This window comes from Lepidochelys olivacea (genome assembly GCF_965140295.1).
Source record: "Lepidochelys olivacea isolate rLepOli2 genome assembly, chromosome: 7".
Classification (NCBI taxonomy): Eukaryota; Metazoa; Chordata; order Testudines; family Cheloniidae; genus Lepidochelys; species Lepidochelys olivacea.
In genome coordinates this window covers 26,964,711-26,989,634 of record NC_140417.1, presented here as the reverse complement: position 1 = coordinate 26,989,634, position 24,924 = coordinate 26,964,711, and the positions used below count along the sequence as shown (strand labels likewise).

The 24,924-nt window shown below is 38.6% G+C and overlaps 1 protein-coding gene across 1 annotated transcript in view; it reads right to left on the bottom strand.

Moving 5' to 3' along the window:
• Positions 1-4,450: 4,450 nt before the first annotated feature.
• Positions 4,451-24,924, bottom strand: part of ERC2 (ELKS/RAB6-interacting/CAST family member 2) — a 754,764-nt gene continuing 734,290 nt past the window's right edge. Inside the window, exon 21 of the mRNA XM_084633053.1 lies at positions 4,451-4,597. Within this exon, the coding sequence (XP_084489179.1) occupies positions 4,541-4,597 (57 nt within the window). The 3' untranslated portion in view covers positions 4,451-4,540. The remainder of the gene's footprint in view (positions 4,598-24,924) is intronic.

Sequence of the window (24,924 nt, the reverse complement as noted above, 5' to 3'; positions counted from 1 at the left end):
GATACAGCAGAAACAGAAAAGGTCCAGAGAAAGTCAACAAAAATGATCCGACGCATGGAAAGACTTCCATATGAAGGGACTGTTTAGTTTACAGGAGATATGAATAAGAATGGCCTGGAAGAGGTGTATAAAATGATGAATGTTATATATTGTGGGTTCTTAACCTAGGGCTCGTGACCTCCAAGAACAGTTGCAAACAGGTTCCAGAGGGTTGTGAATATCCTCCTTTCCTTTATAGCTAAATTAAAGGGAATAAGGCAATGTGGGGGTCCTGACACCTTTTTCTGTTGTAACAAGGGGTCAAAGCATGGAAAATTTGAGAACCACTGGTGTAGAATGCTGTTATTTAATCTCTCTTTATAGAAGAACGAGGGCATATCCAATTAAATTGAAAGGCAATAAATTTTAAACTGGTAAAAGGAAATACATATAAGCATGAGATGCCATATGAACATTCTTTCACTGAATGTCGCTAAAATGGGTATCTTCCTACTGTTCTTTGGAAGAGAAACACCTCTATTGGAGCTTTTAGCTAATCTATATCTTTTACCCATTATATCCATAATCTTGGAGTCATTCTTGATCCCACGCTCATTATAAGTTCTCATAGGGCTATACTGCAAGCCTGCCTATCATTTCCACAACACAGCCGCCCATTGGCTATGGTCTTGATACTCACTCGGGTTTCTCATTCATCACATCATAGAATCACAGAAGAATCATAGAAGATTAGGGTTGCAAGAGACCTCAGGAGGTCATCTAGTCCAACCCCCTGCTCAAGCAGGACCAACCCCACTAAACCATCCCAGCCAGAACTTTGTCAAGCCGGGCCTTAAAAACCTCTAAGGATGGAGATTCCACCACTTCCCTACGTAACCCATTCCACTGCTTCACCACCCTCCTAGTGAAATAGTTTTTCCTAATATCCAACCTAGACCTCCCCCACTGCAACTTGATACCATTGCTCCTTCTTCTGTCATCTGCCACCACTGAGAACAGTCGAGCTCCATCCTCTTTGGAACCCCCCTTCAGGTAGTTGAAGGCTGCTATCAAATCCCCCCTCTCTCTTCTCTTCTGGAGACTAAATAAGTGCATTTCCCTCAGCCTCGCCTCATAAGTCATGTACCCCAACCCCCTAATCATTTTAGTTGATTACTGTACCTCCCTCCCTCTACGGTTTCCCAAAGTCATGCATACCCAACCACCAGTCTTTCTAGAACATTGTAATAAGTGTGACCACTCATAGGTAAAAACACAACCATAATACACCCATCCTGAAAGACTTCCACTGGCCTCCAAAACCCCCCCCATCCATTAAGAAATTGCTCTCATCTTCAATGATTTTCATAGCTATGGTCCTACCAATTTCTCTCTGAACTCCCAAATACTCTGTCAACTCAATCATCCTTTCAGACCCCCCAGTCTCTATCTTCCTATTTGAAGTCAATACTTTTTTGACACTGCACTAGCTATCACAAACAGTGTATTCACTATCTAGCTAGTTATATCATATTCACCACCTTGGTACCACTCTCTACTTCATGGACATAATTGTTTTGGAAATGCAGCTCAAAACCTACCTCTTCTTTGCAGTGTTCAACAGTCATCCTACTAGTTAGTTCCATGTACTGGCACATGTTCCCATCACCTCATTACACTTCCTATGTACTGCCCCCACCTAGGTAAACTAATTATAGTACTGACTTATAACACCTATTGTTGTATTTGCCGTGCACTATGAAATACATTGTTTATGAAAGATATGTAGCAATATTACTCTGTAGGCATTGTAAAGAGATGGTCCTTCCAATGAAAATTTAAGGCAGAGTGACAGAACTGAGTGGGGAACCATGCACTGCTGCCAAATGTGCTGTATCTGTCTTGTGGAGAAATAAAGGACCTCAGTTTCAACAGTGATGAAATTATCATCTTTCCCAAAAGTATCCTACTTTTGCACAGATTCTGCCACCCCTGCTCATACTGATTGCTTCCTTACTCTGTGAGTAGCCTCGCTGCAATCAATAGGGATACTTGTCGAGCAAGGTACTAATTAACATAAGCATGAGTGACAGAAACTGACCCTTTTTAAAAAAGGGCTCTGTGTATTTAATTTTCTGTTTCTGTTTTATATTTTACCAGTTTATGTGGCATTTAAAGGGCCAGTTCACAATATAGCAATTTCAGATACCAAATTAAGTGGTATATCTACTGGATGCAAAGTAACAAAAATATTGCACATCACTTGTTTTCTTGAAGTATTTGGAGCAGACATACAAAAGTAACAAAAGGATTGCCAAGCAAATCTACAGTTCTAGTGTTATACCAGCTACATCCCTCAAGAGACTTTAAAAATATTTCTCAGCTGTCATTATGAAAACTAACATTTTAGTGCAACCAAAAAAAAAAATCTGGCCTGATATTGCAGACTGTTACTCACATGAGTGCACACATTTAAGTCAGTAAGGTCTACTTGCATAAGTCAGGACTACATGTGTGATTAAGCATCTGCAGGTCTGGGCTCAACGGTAGCATAAATAATGAAAACATATATTATCTAATCAGAAATATTGATTAAATATTCAAATTGATTTGATAATGCTAGTGATCTAGTCAAGTTTTCTAGGTTCATATTTAATGCTTACTGATCCATTAAGTTGTATCAAAAACATTAACATTTAAATAGATTGAACTGCCTTCAGAGCTGGGCACCCGGCCAGCAGCCACCACTCTCTGGCTGCCCGGCTCTGAAGGCAGTGCTGCGCAGCAGCTCCTAAGTAAGGGTGACAATACCACTACCCCCCTACAATAGCCTTGCGACCCCCTTTTGTGTCAGGACCCCCGGTTTGAGTAACACTGGTCTCTCTCATGAAATCTGTGAGTAAAAGTACACAAAAGACCATATTTCACAGTCCGTGACATGTTTTTCACGCCCGTGAATTTGGTAGGGCCCTAGTAATAAACATGATTAATAATAACATTAAATGAATGAGAATTATCTAAAATCTCATACACCTTTTATTTATTTTTTACTACCAAATTGGAAATGGAGAACATTAATAAAATAGAAATAGACCAGAAACCTTAAGGTTTCATCTAGAGTAATTTTATATTATAACCGAACAACACAAGAACATATGATAAAGGAGTATTCTCAGGTTAAAAATAATATTAAAAAACAAACAAATTTCTTTACTGTGTTACTAATGTTGCCTTGGATTGTTATATTTGAAATAATTTTTAAATCTAACCTTTCAAGATTTATATTTGTTTAGTCTTTGCATTTCATTTAACAAACATAATAAAAATTGACTCATCACTTTCAGTATCTGGTTCTCGGTTACAAATATTTTTACTTTCAGGTTCTCGTTCACTAGCACAACATTGCAATTTGTGGGTTGCAAATCCTGCAGGAGAATGTTTAAATCCAAACAAAAACTGTTTACATTGAAATTTCCACTCTAACAATTTCATGAAAACATTTCTGTTTTTGCTAAACCTTCTTGGTACAATATCTACACTCTCGGCCTAAACCTATATATCAGTGTCACTTTCAATAATATCTCATGAATGGAAATGTACTGCAAATACTGTTATATCAAGACAGTTCAGTTACACAACAGATCTAAACGGCTTCAGCATATTTACTCTATCACACCATATGTGAGGCTGTGGTCTCCACAACAAAACCTTTACACACTGAAGTCATTATCTCTATGAAGTCTGCAACTGGCATTTAAAACTTATTGATGGCCTGGGTATTGGTGGCTCAGTAGGCAGCCCTCTTGCCTGAGGCCCACAAGGTCACTGGTTCACATTCTGCTTAGGAAAAAAGCTGGACATATTCCAGAATTGTGTGTGGGCTGTGCTAGGCTCCTGGAGGGGAAGTCCTTAGGATAGTAAGTGAAACCCTGTCTGTTTTGTGCATATCAAGGTTCTCATGGTAATGGAAGAGGAAGAATGGGTAAGAAATGTAAGTTTAATATGCCTGGAGCAAATGAGTGTACGTGTTGAAGATCCTGCATTCAACTATGTAAGCACAGAATGGTAGAAGAATAACATAACCTCCATATTTTTGGACTTCTTCACAAATCATTTCTGACTTTGTATTAGGCATGTTTGCAAGAGACATGTTCAAAGACACCACTAAACATGATCATCATTAATTGATTTCTTTATACTTGCTGGACTGACCTGGGATTCAGTTTCACACTTTGGGCCTGTGAAAAATGTATGCATAATTTTGGTAAGTAGGACGTTTAATCAAGAAATTTTTAAGATGGTAAAAACTTGTCACATACTGCAATCTGTCTGTTGACATTACAATATGCATCAAGGAAAAATCTTCAGCAAATATTAAAATCAGTACTGGCAACTGATTTAGAAAACAATATAAAATTAAGATTCAACCTGCTCTGGTGTTAATCTTTGATATGTGGTTATCCCAGATGTCTCTCTCTTCCTCCTCCTCTTTATAGACAGGTAAAGATGGATCTCTTGAAGGAACTGGGGATCACACTCTAGGCAAAGGTTGGACAGGTGATCAATGTACAGCGTGAGATTTGCCATGGCTATGTGCCTCCAACAGTGACTGGATCATCTAGTTTAAAAAGACAACACATTCAAAATTGTAATATTTTATTTAAAACATGCATAAGGGAAAAACAAGTATGGGGAGAAATAGTGTATTTGAAGAACCAGAAATATATCCAGATGACCAAACTTGTCATATTGTAAATTAGCCCATTTCATTTATTTCCCTTTTTAATACTCTGTTGCCTTAATGATTTAACTCAAGAGTCAGGATTTATTGGCCAGCATCCCAATACCACTGATTGGATGTGTCCAACAATTGTCAACAAGGTGCTAAATTGTTCTTGTCATCTTTAGTTTCCTGCTTGTATCTCTTCAATGACATCTGATGCAACTCTGAAAAGTGGCATGCATCACCAGTACCATGAAAAATCAGGGATTGATTCATTGCGCTAAATGGGCTTTGCATCAGGACTTTAGTAAATAAAATGAGATTTCACTCAGCAATGCCCTAGAAGGCAACTCTAAATCCAGTCTCATAAGAGTGCAACACATTGATTCTGTCAGCTGGCAACTCCAACTCTGATATAGTAAATAACTGCCTTTTTTTTTAACATGGGAAACCCAAATAACTGTTAATAACCTGGATCCTTAGGTTTAGCTTTGGCCAATGTTCATTTTCTAGATGGAAAAACTATGATGTATTTAAGCAACAGATTTTGCACAATTGAAAGGGATCATGAATGACCAGCATCACAAAATCTTTAGGGTATCACCAAATTCCAGAGTAAGTGATAAGATTCACCCCGAAAAAAAAAAGACAGCATTACTTATATTTTAGAAAAAATAGCTTAATATAATCCTGCTGCAAATCAGCAAATGTTCTAAGGTAAAACAAATTCATTTTTTCTCTAATATATAACAAGAAGCCATTTCATAGAGGAGTGAAGGATATCCTCTTAACCTGTGATAACAAATTTGTTTGTTTTTTTCTCTTCTTAGTAAGAAAGCAATTAGATTTTTCCAATAAAAATATCCTTGTGCATATATAAACACTACTGGTAATCACGTAATTACCTTACCCAATCAAATTAAATTGCTGTCAGTTGAGTTCCCACTGCTGATTAACTTTCGTATATTTTAAATCTAAATGAAGTCTTTGGTAAAGTGCACTTAGCCATTTACAAAGCTGTCTCTATGATTCTACAAGGCATAACAGCAATATATTATTTGCCATAATCATCCAATGTTCAAGGTCAAGGATAGCTCATACTGAACCCCTTTTATAAAGCCTTAAAGAAACACAGAATTAAACTATGTTGCTTATTTTTGTGTTCTTTGCCATAACTTCTAAATGTAATAGTAACCTTTGACCCCCACACATTAAACACTGTAATTATGTAATTAAAACTAATTATGTAATTTATCTTACATATTTTTATCCTACAGGAGGCAGGTCAATTACTTCACTTGTTGACCTTAGAAGATTTCACAATTTGAAGCGTAACAACAAGGTTTTAAAGTACAAGTAGAAAAGTACACTACATCTACAAAACTCATCAAATGAATATTATGGAAGCACTTACAAATCCTTATACTTTATATTTTGTAAAATAAATCTCTTGATGATTATTCCATTCCCTTATGTATCTTCCATAATTAGAAATATTAACATATTATTTATGGACAAATCTTACATACAGTACCTGCCAACTGTAATTGCCTGTGTAGGGGGGTTCCATATTTCCCTTCCGTCTAATCTGTCCTAATTTCCTCTCTTATCATACACTCTTCTCCCTACCGTTTTCCTTTAGTCTGCTCTGCATTTCTTTCTCTTCTCTCTTTTCCACTTATACTCTCATACCTTTTTCTTTCCCTTTTTGTCTTCTTTGTTCTAACTTCTGTATCCCATCACCATCAGGAAAACCTATTAGTAGGTGAAATATTCTCTCAGTGCCGTAGCTGTACTACTGGTCTGTTCTCATCCCCACCCGCAATGCTGCGCTGACATTTCACATCAGCTAATGACCACCCTGCACTTTTAACCGGGGGGGCGGGGGGGGATTTGGCTGTCTGGCTGTCTGAATGACGGGAACTCTGCTTTATGGCTTGTGGGGGAGGAGATAAAAACTGCTGCAAAAGGGTCAGTATGGTTGCTGACTCATCTCCTGGGAATGAGGGGCTTAAAAGGGGCAGACCTGTGCCTTAACCCTCCCTTTTTCGTGGTGCAGGCTGAGGCGGCACAGACCCTTCCTCCCCTTTAGGTGGTAAAATACTAGGTTTGGTCTAGACCTGCTGTGGGCATTACGCTAGCCGCCCCTTTGTTGAGAGGGGCTGGGACAGAATTTTTCCCTTGCTACCATATTGGCCTAGGTGGAATTGGGTTTTTTTGCCTTCCCCACAGCAAGTTCAGGTGGGCTCTGTTCATGCATGGCATGAAGGGCAGTAGGCCATATGTCACAACTCATTATTTAAGTGTAGGGTGGATGTCCAGTGCAGGTACTCCATAGGAAAGGCAACCAGTGACCGGATAAATGGCTTGGAAAAGGACTTAAAAGGTGTTCGGTAAAGGAGCAAATAGGGGGTGGTTGGGGACTCCTATGATTGATACAGCAGGCAGCCAACCCCCATTATTATAGCCCACCTTAACTCTCCTACGAGGGTGGGGGGTGGATGGTAAGGTTCCAGCAATGGATTTGCTAGAGGGACCTGGATGGAAAAAGAGGGGGAGCCGGGGAAGCCCCTGGGTATGGCAAGGTCCCAGGAATGGATTTGCTGGAGGGACCTGAATGGAAAAACAGGGGGAGCTGGTAAAAGCCCCCTCCCCCCCGGTAATTATGGAATAAACATTGGGGTTACCTGCACTGTACACTTTTATCTGCAGGGTAGTCCCAGACATCTAATAATACAGGTGCGGCCTCATTAAACCCATGTCAAATGTCTCCTGTCCTTCTTTTGGTATAGCCAGACAATGGTTGGAGTGGCTTCTGGTAGTAGTGAGTCAGCAAAGGGAAGGAGTAGTGGATTAGAGGCAATCACAGCGAAAGCAAGAAAACATGGTACAGTTTAAAAGTGGGCCTCTCAAATGTACCATATTTTCCAGCATGAGAAATTTGGTACAACTGAAATACATACAACTAAATTATTCAGTGTGTATCAATTCTTTAATACCATCTTTAACCTTTTTGAGAAGTACACACAGCATTATAAGTTTTTAAAAAATTACATTTAAGGCACATACAGTACCTCTTGATGCATGAGGAAATCCTCATTTTTGTGGTATGGTAAAATGATGATGATCATCATCATAAATCAACCATTTTTAACTTTTCAGTAAACTAATTCCTATGTAATTTTGGTCAAAGCTGTCTCTCAACAGAGAAAGGCCAACTGACAAAGTAAGCAGGCATGTATGCCTGTATGCTCTAGCTCATTAAGGGCCAGACTGTGATTCCCTTACTCAAGGAATAGTACCTTACATCACAAGTAGTCTCTCTGAATTCAACAAGTAGTCTCTCTGAATTCAACAGAGTTAATTGTAGAGCCAAGCACTAGACAATCTGTCCCTAAATTTGCTCTGTTTACGTTTTGCTATGTATGGGGATCAATTTATACTTTTACAGAAACCAGTTACTGGCAAATTCAAGGTAGCTATAAGTCTTTGCCATATGCCAAAAAGTAAAGCAAAGATAGCTAAAACTGATTTCCTTACAGAAGCATTTTTGGTCATGCATCAGTTATATCAGACACACCATCTTCCTTTGTATTCTCACCTTAGAAGAGGCTGACCACAGTGAAAGAACTAATGAAGGCTGCGTACAGACAGGTTGGACGGATATCAGTTAACCTTTGACATAATAGGAACCAAGATCAATGAACTCAGAATAGAGAGTTATAACAGGAAAAAACAACTTAAGAAGATAGCAAACCTGACTTCAGCAGGAAATCATGAACTGTAGCTGATTTATATAATATTAAAGTACCATAAAACTTTTGGACAACAGATCAAAGGAGAATATATATAAATATATATTCTACCCAGGGGAGTTGAGGAGACTGTTCCTTATGCTTTCCTTTGAGGAAAAGGTCCCTTCTCTTTTGAAAAAGAACATTAAAACTCTGAAATCAATATATGTTGTCCCAGCTTAGAGAACCTCACATGGAAGAAAAAGAATTTGCAAATGAGACCAAATACGGTGCTATTGAAAAATACTGGATTAGAGGAATTGGGACAGAATCCTACAATTGGCCAAATAGCAGCAGGAAATCAGCTTCTAAAACAGCAGGATTCAGTTCTTTCCAGACGTGAGTGACATAATACAGGCAAAACAAGGGCACTTTTAGCAGATAGATGTATGCTTTGGAAAAAGAAACTGATGTAGAACTTACGGGTGATTTCTCTAAACCCAATATACATTTTGGAAGATTATGTTGTATATGGGTAACACGGCATTACATTTTTAAGACAGGAACAAAGAAGAATCATCTCAATGTGGGATACGTATGACTATATTCTGAAACTGCTGCATCAGAGGGATAAAGCCAAACACATTGTTGATACTTTGGCTGCTGTAGAAGCATGTCTTCAATCTTTTGCTGGACAATTCCCTGTCTATTAATTTGAATATATATGCAAATATTAGTCCAAAATGGCTGAGTTATCTGGAATGAATCAGTAACAGAGTGTCTATGTAACTTTTACTGATTATTCATGTATTTTGTGTTATAGTATTCATGGAAATGAACATTTAAAGGTTCTGCAGGGAACAGTTTTGCGTTTGCAGAAAGATGAACTGGATAATCTTACAGCTCTTAGATACCACAATAAAAGGTGTTATATGAAAACAGAAGATCAATAGACAGATCTTTTCCATTTCCAACTTCTCTATGATTCTATGAAATTTTACTTTTCTTATAAACTCCTATTTTCTCAGAATGTTCCATTTGGGGGCTGAGATTCCACATGCTTTGTCTCGTGCCAAATGTAATATTTTTGGGAAAAGCTTGAAGAAAATCCATTTAGATGTTTTTGAACTAGGTAACTGAGAAAATTCTGCTTACAAATTTCAAATGGTTTCCCCCACTCACAAATAATTCAAAAGTGACTATTTTAAAGTATTTTACAACTTGAAGTAAATGTCTCTAGTTCTCAAGTAATAGGTACTTAAGTAAGTTTGGAAAAATTATCATTCCCTCCATAGGCAGAAGGATCCCAGGGATTCCAGCACAGGCCACAGCTACTTCTACATCATCATCTATCCCTTCTCTGGTTGTCTGGAACACTGCAAGATGCAAGATTTCAGGATGAGAGGGTTGGTGGAAGAGCTACAGAGATGGCATCCCCTGTGGTTCTGTTTAATCCTTGTTAGCATTAATTTACCCAATTTTCTTCTCCACAGTTTGGAAACCACCCTTAAGTAGTTCCCCATGGTAAATGGATCCAACATAAACCATGCTAAAAGGGAGAAGGAGCCACTCAGAGAAGAACCAAACCTCAGTGCAAAGGCATAGGTTTTCTATGTAAATAGCAGGTTTAGAGGGTTGGAACTCTTGGCAGAGCTAGGAATAAAAGTCAAGTGCTTAATCTCTTGCTCACTCTACTAGTCAATATGGCTTTCCTGTCAACTACAGTATTGAGTAGTTGCATAAATAAGTAGCCATCTTGTTTTCATCATTACAGGGAGTGTGACGACTTACGTATGTGAATGTATTGTACATTTATAGCATGTATGGTGCAAAGCAATTCTGTAAAAGCTGATTAAGACATTAAACTCTGCTAAAAATTGGATGTTCTGTGAATGTTTGCTTTTTGGCCTTTTCCCAACCTTTTCCCCTACCAAGTGATGGAGGACAGCTGGAATGGACTAACATTCGAGAGACAAGAGATTTTTTTCCAGTTTGAAGGTATTACTTGCATGTTATTACATTTACATAAAGGATTCTCATTTTTCCCATATATAGTATTGTGCTACAGTATGTGAATGCTCTTTAGCCACCTCCTCCCTCAAAATGCAAAACAGAATTATGCTCACTGTCATTCAATTGTTTTCTAAACAAAGAGCTGATGCAAATCTACTTTTGTTTGGTCTGCATTATGCTGACAGCAATTAATTCTGTATGTAGCCTAAAACATAAAGGCATACAACTATCACACATGTTTTTAGTCTGCAAGCAAGTTATCCAATTATTCTAGGTAAACTTTATGATCACAACCATTCTTACCAACTTTCATATGATAGGTTATTTTCTTCTTAATGGCTTAAGACTCATATACTTAGCTATGAGGAATCTACTCTGAGTGCTGGTCATGTTTTACTTCCTGATCTTGAAATAATATATTGAATGTGCACACTTTGTTTATACATATTAGTAAAAAGATACTAAAAGCATGCTGAGAAATAACGTTCCATGCCTCAGGACTAAAATAAGTTCTCCTTATAAATAGAGCCTGTGTAAATCATGGACAAAGTTGACAAATTTCATGGATTAGTCATGGTGAAAATATCAGATTTCATGGTTTAAAACAGTTTAATAGGAAAGCCATATTAGAACTCCTGATTAACAAAGCTTCTACATATTTCTGAAGAATAAAATGTAATGATTGTGCATAAAAGTCTGTTAACCTTTTTACACTTGTACAATGTCAGTGTAGTATAAATCGTTCTCATCTACCGAATGCATTCTAAGGCTCTGAAATCTACATTTAGTTACATTATGCATGATACAGTAGAACCAAAAGGTCTACAAATCAAATTATAAGAAACATTACATTAATGTTATTATTGTCCATTCCTCTATTCAATCAGCTTTCATTGCCATTTAATGAGAAAATACTTAAGTCATACAGAAAAGACATATGCCTCAGCATCAACAGAATTACAGTAGGAAACACAAACTTAAAATTAAAATAGTTGATCTTGCAGGGTAATAGGTTATATCTAGTGTATTTCATTAAAGAAAGAGCGAAGGGGAAAAAATCAACTCCAGAAGTGCCACTTTAACAGAACATCTTGGTACTATGATAAAGAAATAAATTTCATATAAGTGAAGCATCACTTGGAGGAAAGAAAAACAATCATTTTTTCATGTAAAACTTTTAAGTCATTCCTGATGATGTAATTTAAAATGAGGCCTTATTTAAAAGAGAAGTTACATGAGAGCATGTGATTCAAACAAATGTGTTGACTGTATCACTATCTGGCCTGAAGCCCACATCTCCTCTTTCTGGTTAGCCATATAGACCACTTGTCATGTTTGCATATAAAGACAGCCAATTTGTCAGACATTTGCTTTAATTCTCTTTCTTTGTCTTCTTAACAATAACCTACATATATATCATGGTCATCAATATTATATATCTGACTGGAGAATGGAAATTCATTTGTGTCTACGACTTATTTCCTTTGCATGCAATCCTCCTGGGTCTTTTAGGATGTACTTAATAAGAACCACATTATTCTGCTTGAGGAAGTCCTTGAGCAGACTCTGAGAAGCAGTATGGCAAATTACTTTCAGAACATGGAAGGTCAGGTTGGAAATAAAAGCTGCAGTTATCTGTAGTACTTTTTTCAGTTTAGAAAGTAAGAAGGGGGGGGGGGGGGGCTAAACTTCCAAGAAAAGATTTGTTGTCTCTTTGTGAAGGGTATGTTTATTTACTCCTAATACAATAATGCCTTAAACATTAACTGTAATACATTCAAACTACATTTTTCAGTTAAACTGCGTGTTTTGAACACACAAAATGGAGCTATTTTTTCCAAACATGTTTAAACACTTTTGTTACCACAAATCTAGGAGATCCAGGCTACGTCTACACTTGGACCTACAGGTGTAACTCTCAGCTCACATAGGCATACTTGCACTCACTCTCATCGAGTTAGCATGCTAAAAATATTAGTGTAGTCATAGCATGGGCAGCCGCAACACAGGAAAGCTACTCTAAGTACAAACCTCCTTGAACCCCTTGGGTATGTACTTGAGTCAGCTAGCCTGTGCCGTCGCTCACTGCTATTTATGCTACTGTGGCTACACAACTATTTTTAGCATGCTATCTCAATGAAAGGTATCATGAATATGTCTATGTGAGCCGGGACTCACACCCCTAGCTCCAAGTGGAGACGTAGCCCCAGTATCACATACATTAAAAGCATATTAAAAGAAAAATATTTTGGTTGCAAAGTCAAGCACTTGAAATTTATGCAATGCCCGGTTTAAGCTTGCTCGTGGAACCTTAATTCTGCTCCCTTGGGTATATGCATTATGATAACCCTGTTCCAGTCCTTAACTACACGATAACATGCTATTATCTACACAGGATCCGTGCCTCATTCAGTGAAAAGGCTGGACAGTGCTAAGGGAATAGGGCATCTGTTCAATCTATAAAATATTTCTTATTAATCTAATCTTTTAATGTGTGTCCCAATACTTTATTAACTGCACACCATCCAAATCCAGCCTTTATTTATTATGAATTGCTTCACAGACTTTTCAGTGCTGCTCATCATCACAATATCTGAGCACCTCATGACCATAAATGAACTGACCTGAATATTTCCCCTGTGACACGGAGAGTACATTTAGCAACTTCCCCAAGGCACAAGTCCTTCCTTGTCCCTGGATGGGTACTGCTGCCATCACCAAGTGAGTTAGATAAAGATTCAGGAAAAGGACCACTTGGAGTTCCTGTTTCCCTAAAATATCCCCTCAAGTTCCTTCACCCCCTTTCCTGGAGAGGCTTGGGAATAATCTACCAACCAAATAGGTTAACAAGGTGAGCCCAGAGCAGCCCCTTGGGTTTTTAGGACACTAAAAACCGATCAGGTTCTTAAAAACAGAACTTTATTATAAAAACAAAATAGAAGTACCTCTGTAAAATCAGGATGGAAGGTAATTTTACAGGGTAATCAGATTTAAAACATAGAGGATTCCCCTCTAGGCAAAACTTTAAAGTTACCTAAATAAATAAATAAATAAATAAACAGGAAAAAACCTCCCTCTTAGCCTAGGGAAAATTCACAAGCTAAAACAAAAGATACTCTAGCGCATTTCCTTGCTATTACTTACTATTTCTGTAAGTTTAGATGTATTGTTCAGTAGGAGCTAGATTACTTGCTTGGTCTCTCTCTTTGTCTCCTGAGAGAACAACAACAGTCCAAAACAAAAACCTTCCCCCACAGATTTGAAAGTATCTTCTCCCCTTATTGGTCCTTTTGGTCAGGTGCCAACCAGGTTATCTGAGCTTCTTAACCCTTTACAGCTAAAGGAGGGGTTTTATGCTACCCATATCTGTATGTTTATGACACTTACTTATTCTCTTTGTGTAAACTTGGGAATCTATCCTGAGAGGCCGATCTAACAAAAGTGGGGGAATAAGACCTTTGAGTTCTCTAAACCCAAAGACTCTCTTGCTGACTCAATATGGTCTGCACCAAGGGCTACTGAAGTCAATGTGAGTCTTTCCATTGACTTAAGTGGACATTGGTTTAGGCCTATATGACCTCAGGCAAGTTACTTAAATAGATAGTCATCTAAAAATAATGGGCCTATTTCTGTCTTTGCTTGTATCTATTTTTCACTGATGATAGTCCATTGACTTCAGTGGAGATCCTCCTTGTTTACATTAGTGTCAATGAGATCAGAATCAGCTTCAAAGTTTTAATCAAATACATTTGTTCACATAAGTAATTAATATATCTTTAAAAAAAGAAAAGGAGTACTTGCAGCACCTGAGAGACTAACCAATGTATTTGAGCATAAGCTTTCGTGAGCTACAGCTCACTGCATCCAATGAAGTGAGCTGTAGCTCATGAAAGCTTATGCTCAGATAAATTGGTCAGTCTCTAAGGTGCCACAAGTACTCCTTTTCTTTTTGCGAATACAGACTAACACGGCTGTTACTCTGAAACCTGTTAATATATCTTTAGTGGCCCAATGACGCATCCATTAAAGAAAATGGAAGTTCTGTTGTATACTTCATTGGGAGCATGAGATTATTAAACCTGAATAGTTTTAAAACTCCAATTTATTTATCACCATTTCTACTTGTACTTTTTCTCATTACTTATTTGTTTCTCTTTTCTTGGTTTACGAGTAATAATGGAGCTAGTTTCACTTTTAGGTTCTCAAGAACTGGGGCTCTAAATACTTCAAATGGAATGTTTATTTGTTTAAAAACAACTGTTAACGTTGAAATTAAAAATAAACCTGGAAATATTTCCATTTGCCTTCTTAAAAACAAAAATTGACACAAAATCTAAATTTTGGGATGAATTTTGAGTTCAGGGTGTCTTTTTCAAACTCTCTGCTTCAGTTTTGTAATATGGATATAACAATACCTACCTCACTGGGATATTGACAGGTTCAAGTAACCCATGTTTTAACGTGCTCTGAGATCCTCAGATGAAAAGTACAGCAATGTAAAGTATGATCATTGTTACTATGAAAAAAATGTCTAGTTCTGCCCACTACGCTCACTGCCTTAAGTAACACAGTGGGTACCCTGTTATTAGTAAAGGAATAAACTTTTCATCAAACACTCTTTATGAAAATATTTCCCTGGAAATGTAACACAGCATGTAGCAAGACTACTACAATTTTCCATCAACTATGAGTACATGGAGCACAGGTACTGTATTTAAATTATTTTACTTGAGCTTTTTGGCAACAGTTCCTCTTAAGGAAACTTAAATTAACCTGAAATTTAGAGTCTGTTATCCCCAGGCTAGCTTTGCTGGAATTTTTAATATGGCACTGTCTATTCAACAGTTGTGTGTAAAATGCCAATAAACTGGCCAGAAAAGAGCTGAAGGGCTAATTGCCTTTTAACTCCACTGTGATGATAAAGTCACGTAGAAAGAAAGGAAAAACTCCCACTGCTTTAACAAGTTTATCTGACTGCCACTTTAACATTCTCTGTCTGCATGCACTTTAGTGCATTCACCAATAAAAGGATAAAAGCATTCAGAATCCTATACCCTCAATAACTAAGAAACCCCAGATTCAAAACGTATGCTCTGCCGGAACCAGCCCATTAGCTCAACTAACTTTTTGTATGGTATTTGACTTCAGCAATATAGTATCTGCAGAGTGGCCACTAACCTAATTTTTCAGAAAAATTCCAGTTTTCCTTTTGCTTTATAAAGATTATAAATTCGTATGAAATGTAAGAAAAGAGTAGCATAAAAGAACATTTGAGCCTATTACCTAAAAACCAAGGAAGAAAACTTGGCCCCATTCAAATCAATGGCAAAATTTCCATTGACATTAATAAGGCCAGGATTTTACCCCAAAAGAACAGAATTTGTGCAAACTATAATTTTTATTATAAAAGTTGAATGAAGACTTGTGTGAAAGTAAATGTTTTTCGATCATTTTCATTCAGTGAACCATATTTTTACACCATTTTTCTCCATTGCCACAGCTCTCTGTTGAAAAATTCAGTTTTTCTATGAACTATCTGTTTTCACCTGATTTTTCCTATGTGCTACAGTATCTTTTACCTTAATTGTCATTGTAGATAAATGAGGAATAGTAGGCATGCAAATGGAGAAGAGTAAAATCAAAATGATACATGAAATGAAAAATCAGAATTAAATTTGTATATCTGCAAAGAAGTCCATATTCCAGTGGGTTTTTTTTAAAATAAAGCATATTCTCCATTCCCATTTAAGTAGCAACATTTCTTTTTTTCCTAGATGAATATACAAATGACATGGATCTTAAAAGACACTACACAAAATGTTTTAAAAAAAGAGAGGTGATGGATCGCTCAAATTCTACCAGTTCTTTATTTTATTTTCACCAGGGAAGGAATATATCCAGCTCTTCTATTAAATTGACCTGTTCCACTTAATAAAATAAAAGCAGCAATAGAGGCATTGTGATTGTCAGCTGCAAAACTGAGTGTTGTTTTTCTATTAGAATCTCTTCCACATTTTTCTTATTGTAACCTGGAAAGAGTACGAATTCTAAAATTCAAAGGGATTTCTGTAGAAAAGAATACGGTTAACACCAAAAGTTCTTCAAGTACTAAACAAAACAAACACTATATCACATTACAGTGAAATTTAAAAGCAGAAGTTCAAACTAAAAATAATATGTCCTTCATAACAGACTTCATGTGCATCAGAGCCTGTCCATTCATGTGCTTATTTCCATACATTTCTGCATTTGCCTGCTCCATAATTTCATAATTTGTTCCAGATTTTGTTATTTCTTCCACATTTGAAGTCACATTGTTCCACATTTGGGTGATGAAAGGTTGAACTGGATGGAAGTAAAGTGAAAAGTAAGATAAAATGAAAACAAAAATGAATTTTTGTTTTCAAATTACAAAGTAGTAACAAATCTAAAGAAAATGTAATATTAAATGATTCCCTGACTGGTCATATGGAAGGATAAAGACATATATGGTCACAATGCAAAATAAACTACCATGCTAGCAGCCCTCCTATTTTTAAATGACCATAGCTAAGGGAAGTGATGAACTTGTATATAACAACATATTAGATTTAGCCTGGTCTTTCACTGCAGTAGAGGGGTACTCTTGAAGTTTAGATCTTTGTTACTAGATTACAAAACAGGGTAAACTAAAAGATCAAGTAATCTAGGATAAAGTTCTTGTCCATAGTTCAAAGACATTGGCCTTTCCCCAGGTTCAATTGCAAGTTTCTTTGAAGACTTACCCTCAAGTTCATTAAAGAAATTTTACTGACTTGAACAGATTTCAACATTAAAAAGATAATGTGAGCACTTCACCGCCAGAAAAAAATGACAATCTGACTTTGAAGCTTTGTTAGGCAACCTTACACTATCTTTCATTCTTCCACTCAAAGACTACTTTATTCAAACGTACCTTCCTGTTTAAAATAAATCATTAGGTGATTACTCATTTGCTTAATTCTTCCTGAGGAATCTGAACTCAGCATCACCGATTTTTCTATTTTATTTCTAATTTGACAATGTTTAAAGATGGCAGTAGCACATAATAAATTATTTATTGCTCCTGCAGCACTGTAGCTGTCCATGATGCTTTGCAAAGAAATACAGAAAGAGAAAGAAGGTCCCTGCCCCCAACAACTTGTGATTTGACTAGATTTACATCAAGATTTAGATTAAGGGTACACACTTGTCTCCCTAACAGTGGCCCAAGAATCTGCGTTAGCTGTAATTTTAGCTAGGAAGTTCTATTTAAAGTGAATCCAACTTCCATTGACTTATTATCTGGGTATATCTCATTTAATCATTTCTCTGCCATTGCACCATGGTCCCTTCTATTCTCTGCCTGTGACACACGATAGTCTAGTCTTCTATGGGTCTCATCTCCATTCCTGAGTTTAGTGAGGGGGTGCTGGTGATATACAGGAGGTCAGACTAGGTGATCTAGTGGTCCCTTCTGGCATTAAACTCTATGAGTTTAATGGGGGTTATATCTAGCCCTTCAAATATAACTTTGATTTTCATGTTGGCTTCAATGCTGAACTCCTTAATCAGTCAAGATTCCCATTGTCTCCTTAGGGTATTCAGGATGAGGACTATTATTTGTACTGCAAATAAGAGGAGAGAGAGAGATTTATAAAGTGTCACACTTTCCAGAGTTATTGAGGAAATGTTTGCAAAACATTCATGTAAAAATGTTTTTAAAAGATTTCACTTTTTCTAGACCAACAACAAACATATTCGTGCCAGTTTATGGAATAAATATTCACACACCCCTAATCGTCTAGCCATACAATATGCAATTTAAAATGTTTTATTCCTTGCATGCACCTGCGTATTCAACTTAGGGATTTTGGAAGCTTAAATTTTTACAATGCAAATAATGCAAAAACTGTTTGCAAATTATAGGAGTTGTGAATTTGCGACAGGGTGACTCTTTTTTATTCAAGAACTCCGCCTCCAGTTCCTAACCAAAATCATGAAATTTAATTCTTAAATTTCATTCAGTTTTGCACATGTTATAAAGCACAAATTTGCTAACCAGTTCCCATCAAATAAAATCCCTACATGAAATCTGACAACTATCACTTTGTAAACTGATAGCTGATGAATGGTATTTTGCTTTCTCAGGCCGTAAATTCTATATATTTATACCTGAACTGTTGTCGTTTAGGTCAATTAAGATACTTTATTGGCTCAAAATAACTAGCTACAGGACATATCAAATATTTTGACAGTGCTTTATTACCCTTTAAACTATTTTATCTCATAAGGGCACAAGAAACTGCTGGACAGGAAAAGGCCATTTGTACCAACAAGCCTGTCCCCTTTAAGTTTATTTGAACCCCACATCCCTGTCACTGTATTCTTCGATGCTCTCTCTCTTCATAAAAATGTCTAGCTGTCTCTTAAACCAATTCATGCTATTTACTTTGATTGCTTTTTTGCTTCAATGACTTTATAATAGTTAGAAGTCAATGTTTACAAATTTAGTTCTTATAGTAAAAAAGATATCTATAAATTGCTTGACCTTTAAGTGTATAGATAAAGTTCACTTAAGGAAGTTGTGTTTTTTCAAAAGAATGAAATTGATCAAAAATTCTAATTATAGTTATAAGTGAAATGACAGAAGAAAGGCTGCTATAAAACTATTTGTTTAAGATTAACATTGAAATTTAAATTGCAGATTTTATCTTTTCACCAAATCAGTCATCATACTTTCAGCCTCACATACCAATCAACAAGTAAATACCTGCTGATAACAAAGGTATTGGGAAACTGATCCCCCTTCCTGTCACCCAGATTTAATATATTTCACTATGATTAAAGGCCAACTGTCAGTAAAACACAGATCATTTTTTCCTAAAAGTATACAAAACTAATTTGTATCAGTTTCCTACATAGTCTCCTGAACATGTATATATTATTACATACAAAAAAATGTTAAATTAACATTATGTTAAAATGCCAGAATTAAGGTTGCCTGTGTAACCTTAATGTAGTCCCCTTGTATGTATTTATGGTACTGTCTTCAATTACATGAACACACTATTTTCTACAGGACCCATGCCTCATTCAGTGCACAAAATGGACAAAGTTCTGTTCAATATTGTTTTCTCATAGTTGTTCAGTTGTGGCTCCATGCCTTATTTACTATTCAATATATTGAAACGCTGCTCTAAAGACAAAATTATTAATTTCCTCATCATTTTCCTATGGTGCTCATCACTATGGTATGTGAATGCTACACAAATATTAATACATTTATTTTCACAACACCCCTATGAGATAAAGGTGGTATTTTCCTCATTTTACAGTTGGGGAACTGAGGCACTGAAAGATTAAGCTCAAAGTATTTACTAATTTGGGGTGCTCAATTTGAAACACTTAGAACTGATTTTTCAGGCATTATATAGCATTATATAGCATTTCATATATTCAAGCATAGCTCACATTAACTTCAGGTACAGTTGTGAGTGCTTAGCACTTCTGCAAATCAAGCCCTAGAGTCTCAAGTTAGTCACCCAGAAATTGAGGCTCACACAATTAGTGAACACTTGTGAAAAGTTTGGTTTAAGTGACTTGACTAACATCACAAAGGAAAAAGAGGTTATTTACCTGTACAGTAACTGATGTTCTTTGAGATGTGTACTCCATATACATATTCCAGTTGGTGAGTGCATATCAAGACTTACCCTCTTCTCATGCACTTTGAGAGGGTATAAAGGGCAGATCCACCCTGCCATATCCATTTCCTTCACCTCCAACAAGAGCCCAGGGCATCAGGACCCTGAAGTAGTGAAGATGGGGAGTAGGTCACAAAATATGTATATGGACTACACATCTCAGTTACTGTATAGTAACTTCCTCTTCTTCAGTACTAGTCTGTATACATACTCCACAGTTGGTGACTCCCTCCTTAGGACCGAGTATGAGGAGTCTCTGTAAATATGTTCTGTAACACAGATCTTTCAAAGCTTGCATTGTCCCTGGTCCTTTGCACCAATCTGTAGTGCTTCATGAATGTGTGTACAGATGACCAGGTTGGTGCTCAGCAAATATCCCAGATTGACAGGTTTGCCAGAGAGGCCACAGAGGTGGACTATGTCCTGATGGAGTGGGATCATATTCTGCTAGGTGGCTGCTAGCCCTCTAACTGGTAGCATGTCCTGATGCATTGGGCAATCCAGTTCAATGTCCTCTGTGTAGATATAGCCTGTCCATTTATTCTCTCTATGTAAGCCAGAAATAGCCTGAAAGATTTCTGGAAGGGTTTTGTCCTGTCCAGGTAGAACTATATAGCTCTGCGCACATCCAGCATCTGAAGCCTTTATTTCACTCTCCCACAGTAAGGCTTGGGGAAGAACACAGGTAGGTGGATGGCCTCATTGATGTGGAATTTTGACACCACCTGAAGAAGTAATCTGGGTTGAGATCTAATGGATATTTGGTGCTTGTGGATGACTACGTAACATGGCTCTGCCATCAGAGCCTGTAGCTCTCCAACTCTTCCGGCAGATCTGATTGCCCAGATAAAAGCCTCTTTCATGGACAGATAGGGCTGTGATCATGTAGCTATAGGTTCAAAGGGAGCAGTCACCAGTTTTGAGAGGACCAGGCTGAGGTCCCACATTAGAGCTAGATCCCTGACATGCATGTACAGACTCAATATATCCCTCAGGAACCTCTTTGCCATGAGCTGGGAAAAAACTTGGGCTTGGTCAATCACTGGGTGAATCACTGAAATGGCCACCTGATGGACCCTCAGTGAGTGGCTGTAATGCTTCAGGAGCAACAGGTACTCAAGGGGATATCCTGTGCTGTTTTGCCCAGCTTATGACCCTTGTCTGTTTAGAGAGGCAGTACACCTAATGGAGTCTTTCCTGTTACTAATAAGTATCTGACAGATGTCTCAGGAATAAGCCCTCTCTGCTGGTGTCGGCCAGTGAGCATCCATGCTGCGAAGTGGAGGGAGCTCAGGCGCAAGGCTGAGCTCATTCTGAACTAGAAGGTTGGGTATCAAGGAGAGATTGATTGACGGTGCTAAAGAGTGATCATGGGACTCTCTGAACCATGTTTGCCTTGGCTCTGCTGGGGCAATGAAGATTATTTTGTCTTTCTCCTGCCTGATTTTCTGTAGCGCTGAAGTAGGGGAATGGGAGGGAACACACAGAATAGCCCATCTGTCCACGGAAAGAGAAATGCTTCTGAAAGAGAGCCCAGACTGTGACCTTCCCCTACAAACAGAAGTGGTGAGACTTCCTGTTCTCCACTGTCACAAAAAAGTCAATGTACAGAACCCCTCATTATTGGAAGATGTCCTGGAGGATCTGCTGGTGCATCAATCACTCATGATTGCTGACTACTCAGGCTGTCTGCTTTCACCTTGTCCACCCTCAGGAGGTGGACCACTAATAGAATAATGCTGTGTCATATGGTAAATTCCCATAGGCAGACAGCCTCCTGACACAAGGACTACACTCTGGCCCCTCCCTGCCTTTTTAGGTAGCAGACTGCTGCCATATTGTCCAACATTGCCATGATTGTCCAGCCATAAATGTCTGGAAGGAAGGCCTTACTGATGTGTAAGGCTCTTTCTGTCAGTAACCACAAATCCTGCATCATGAGATCCCTCTATGTTAGCCCCTTATCCATGAACTGAAGCAGTATGGAACATCCTTGTGAACTGGGGTTGTATGGAACCCTCTTGTGAATGTTGTCAGGGTCTTTTCATCAATCTAGTGTCTGAGAACTACTGGAGGGAGATGTACTGCCTTGTCTAGGTGGTATTTTGTCAGGTGATAGACTGAAGTCACCAGAAGTAGAGTCTTGCACATGAGGTAATAAATGTATCTGCATGCTGCCATAAGACCCAGAAGCTTGAGGCAGGAACAAAATTGTTTCAGGGGGTGGAATCTGTTGAGTGGTAGGTAGGCGGTCACCACTTCTGTGTCAAGTACAGCCTCAATCAATTCTGGGTTGGACTAGATGACCTCCTGAGGTCCCTTCCAACCCTGATATTCTATGATTCTATCTTCCTCACAGGCATTAATGTGCAATTCTTCTTGTTCAGCAGCAGGTCCTGTGGAAAGTGGGCATGACATTGACTAGGGACCTGAGATTCTGAGGCATCCCTGACCAGCCATTCATCCAAGTATGGGAATACCTGGGTGCCTGTCCTTCTGAGGTAAGCCACCACCATTGCAAGGCACTTTAAAATAAGTGGGGGGCCAAAGAGAGCCCAAAGAGGAAAACCCAATACTAGTAGTGATTAGTAGTGATTGTTGTCTAATACAAACCTCAGGAAGCACTTGTGTACTGAGTGTATCATGATGTGAAAGTATGCCGCCTATAATGTGGGGGCTGCATGTCGGTCTTTCTGGTCTAGGGTGGGGATGATGGATGCAAGGAAGACCATCTTGAACTTGAGCTTGTTGACACAGATGATCAGGCCTCTGAGGTCTAGTATTGGCCAGAGGCTCCATGTCTTCTTAGGGATGGTACAGGACCTCAAATGGAACCCCATTCCTCTTTGCTGAAGGGAAACATCCTCAATAGTGCCCAGAGCATGAAGGAACTGAATTTCTTGTCAAAGCAGACACTTGTGGGAGGAGTCCTTGAACAGGCATGGGGAGGGAGGTTGGTTGCACGGGTAGAGAGAGGAACTGGATGATATAGACTCTTTGGACCATCTTCAATACCTCACACTCTGAGATGATGCTCAACCAGGCTTGTTGGAAGCGAGCTAGACAGTTGTCAAAAAAAGAGGAAAGGAAGGATTGTAGAATGAATGGTAAGTTGTCCTCAGGCACGGAGTCAAATCTGCTACCTGACTGGTGCTGAAGCAGAGTGGTGTGACTCAAAGGTAAACATACACCCCCTGGGCTTTTTTCTTGAGGATCTCTGCCCGTGGCTTGAGGATTCAGGCAGCCTGCACTGGAAGAACAGTAGCAGCTGCCATGATAAGATGCTTCATCTTCTTGTCCTGGGAAGTCAACTTCTGGTGACCCTGATTTGTTTTCTCATTGGCCAACATTACCATGAGGGTCCCTGGTACTGGATGTAAATAAAATAGTTCACATCAAGTAGCCAGGAGCTGGTACTGTCTCTGTTTGTCCATTTTTTATGTCTGTGCCAATGATGCCATTGTCTGCCAAAGGCTTTTGTGGGCTCCAACAGCTCTTGTTGATTGCTGTGTTCTGGTACTGACGAGTATAGGATATGGAGGAGTTAGTGTTGTGCATCCCACACCACTTCAGTAAGTATCCCCAAGGCCATGGTTACCTGCCTCTTGAGGTCTTTGAACATGTTGTAGCCTCGTGGAGTGTAAACTGACTGATCCAGTGCCAAGTTATTGTCTGGAGATGATGAGGATGTGGCTGGTACCATCTGTTCATTGTCCCAGGCCTGTTGCACCGAACCTAAACACTCTTGTTTCTGCTCCCGGGGATGCAGCAGGGATGGGTCCAGTGTCTGGTGCTCAGGCAATAGTCTGTGCCTTAAGTATGCTGTGATGCCATTTCCAGTCTCCTTTCCACCAGGCTCTTTGTCCCAATATACTCCTCTCCCGCAGATCTGACCTTTGTCCTCCCTGCATTCAGATCAGGCACCTCCTGCTCTCAGTTCCTGTGCCTGGATCTGGTACGGCCTGCAGCACCCCAGAGCTGTCATTGCAGAGAAAGTCCTGCTCAGTCCTGGGCTGGACCATGCTCAGGGTGGAAGGACTCTGGAGGGAACTTACAACTACAATACCCACCTGCTGAAGTGAAGAAACAGATTGACAGAGCCAGAAGAGTACCCAGGAGTTACCTACTACAGGACAGGCCCGACAAAGAAAATAACAGAACACCACCAGCCATCACCTTCAGCCCCCAACTAAAACCTCTCCAATGCATCATCAAGGATCTACAACCTATCCTGAACGACGACCCGTCACTCTCACAGATCTTGGGAGACAGGCCAGTCCTTGCTTACAGACAGCCCCCGAACCTGAAGCAAATACTCACCAGCAACCACACAACAGAACCACTAACCCAGGAACTTATCCTTGCAACAAAGCCCGTTGCCAACTGTGCCCACATATCTATTCAGGAGACACCATCATAGGGCCTAATCACATCAGCCACACTATCAGAGGCTCATTCACCTGCACATCTACCAATGTGATATATGCCATCATGTGCCAGCAATGCCCCTCTGCCATGTATATTGGCCAAACTGGACAGTCTCTATGTAAAAGAATAAATGAACACAAATCAGATGTCAAGAATTATAACATTCAAAAACCAGTCGGAGAATACTTCAATCTCTTTGGTCACTCGATTACAGACCTAAAAGTGGCAATTCTTCAGCAAAAAAATTTCAAAAACAGACTCCAATGAGAGACTGCTGAATTGGAATTAATTTGCAAACTGGATACAATTAACTTAGGCTTGAATAAAGACTGGGAGTGGATGT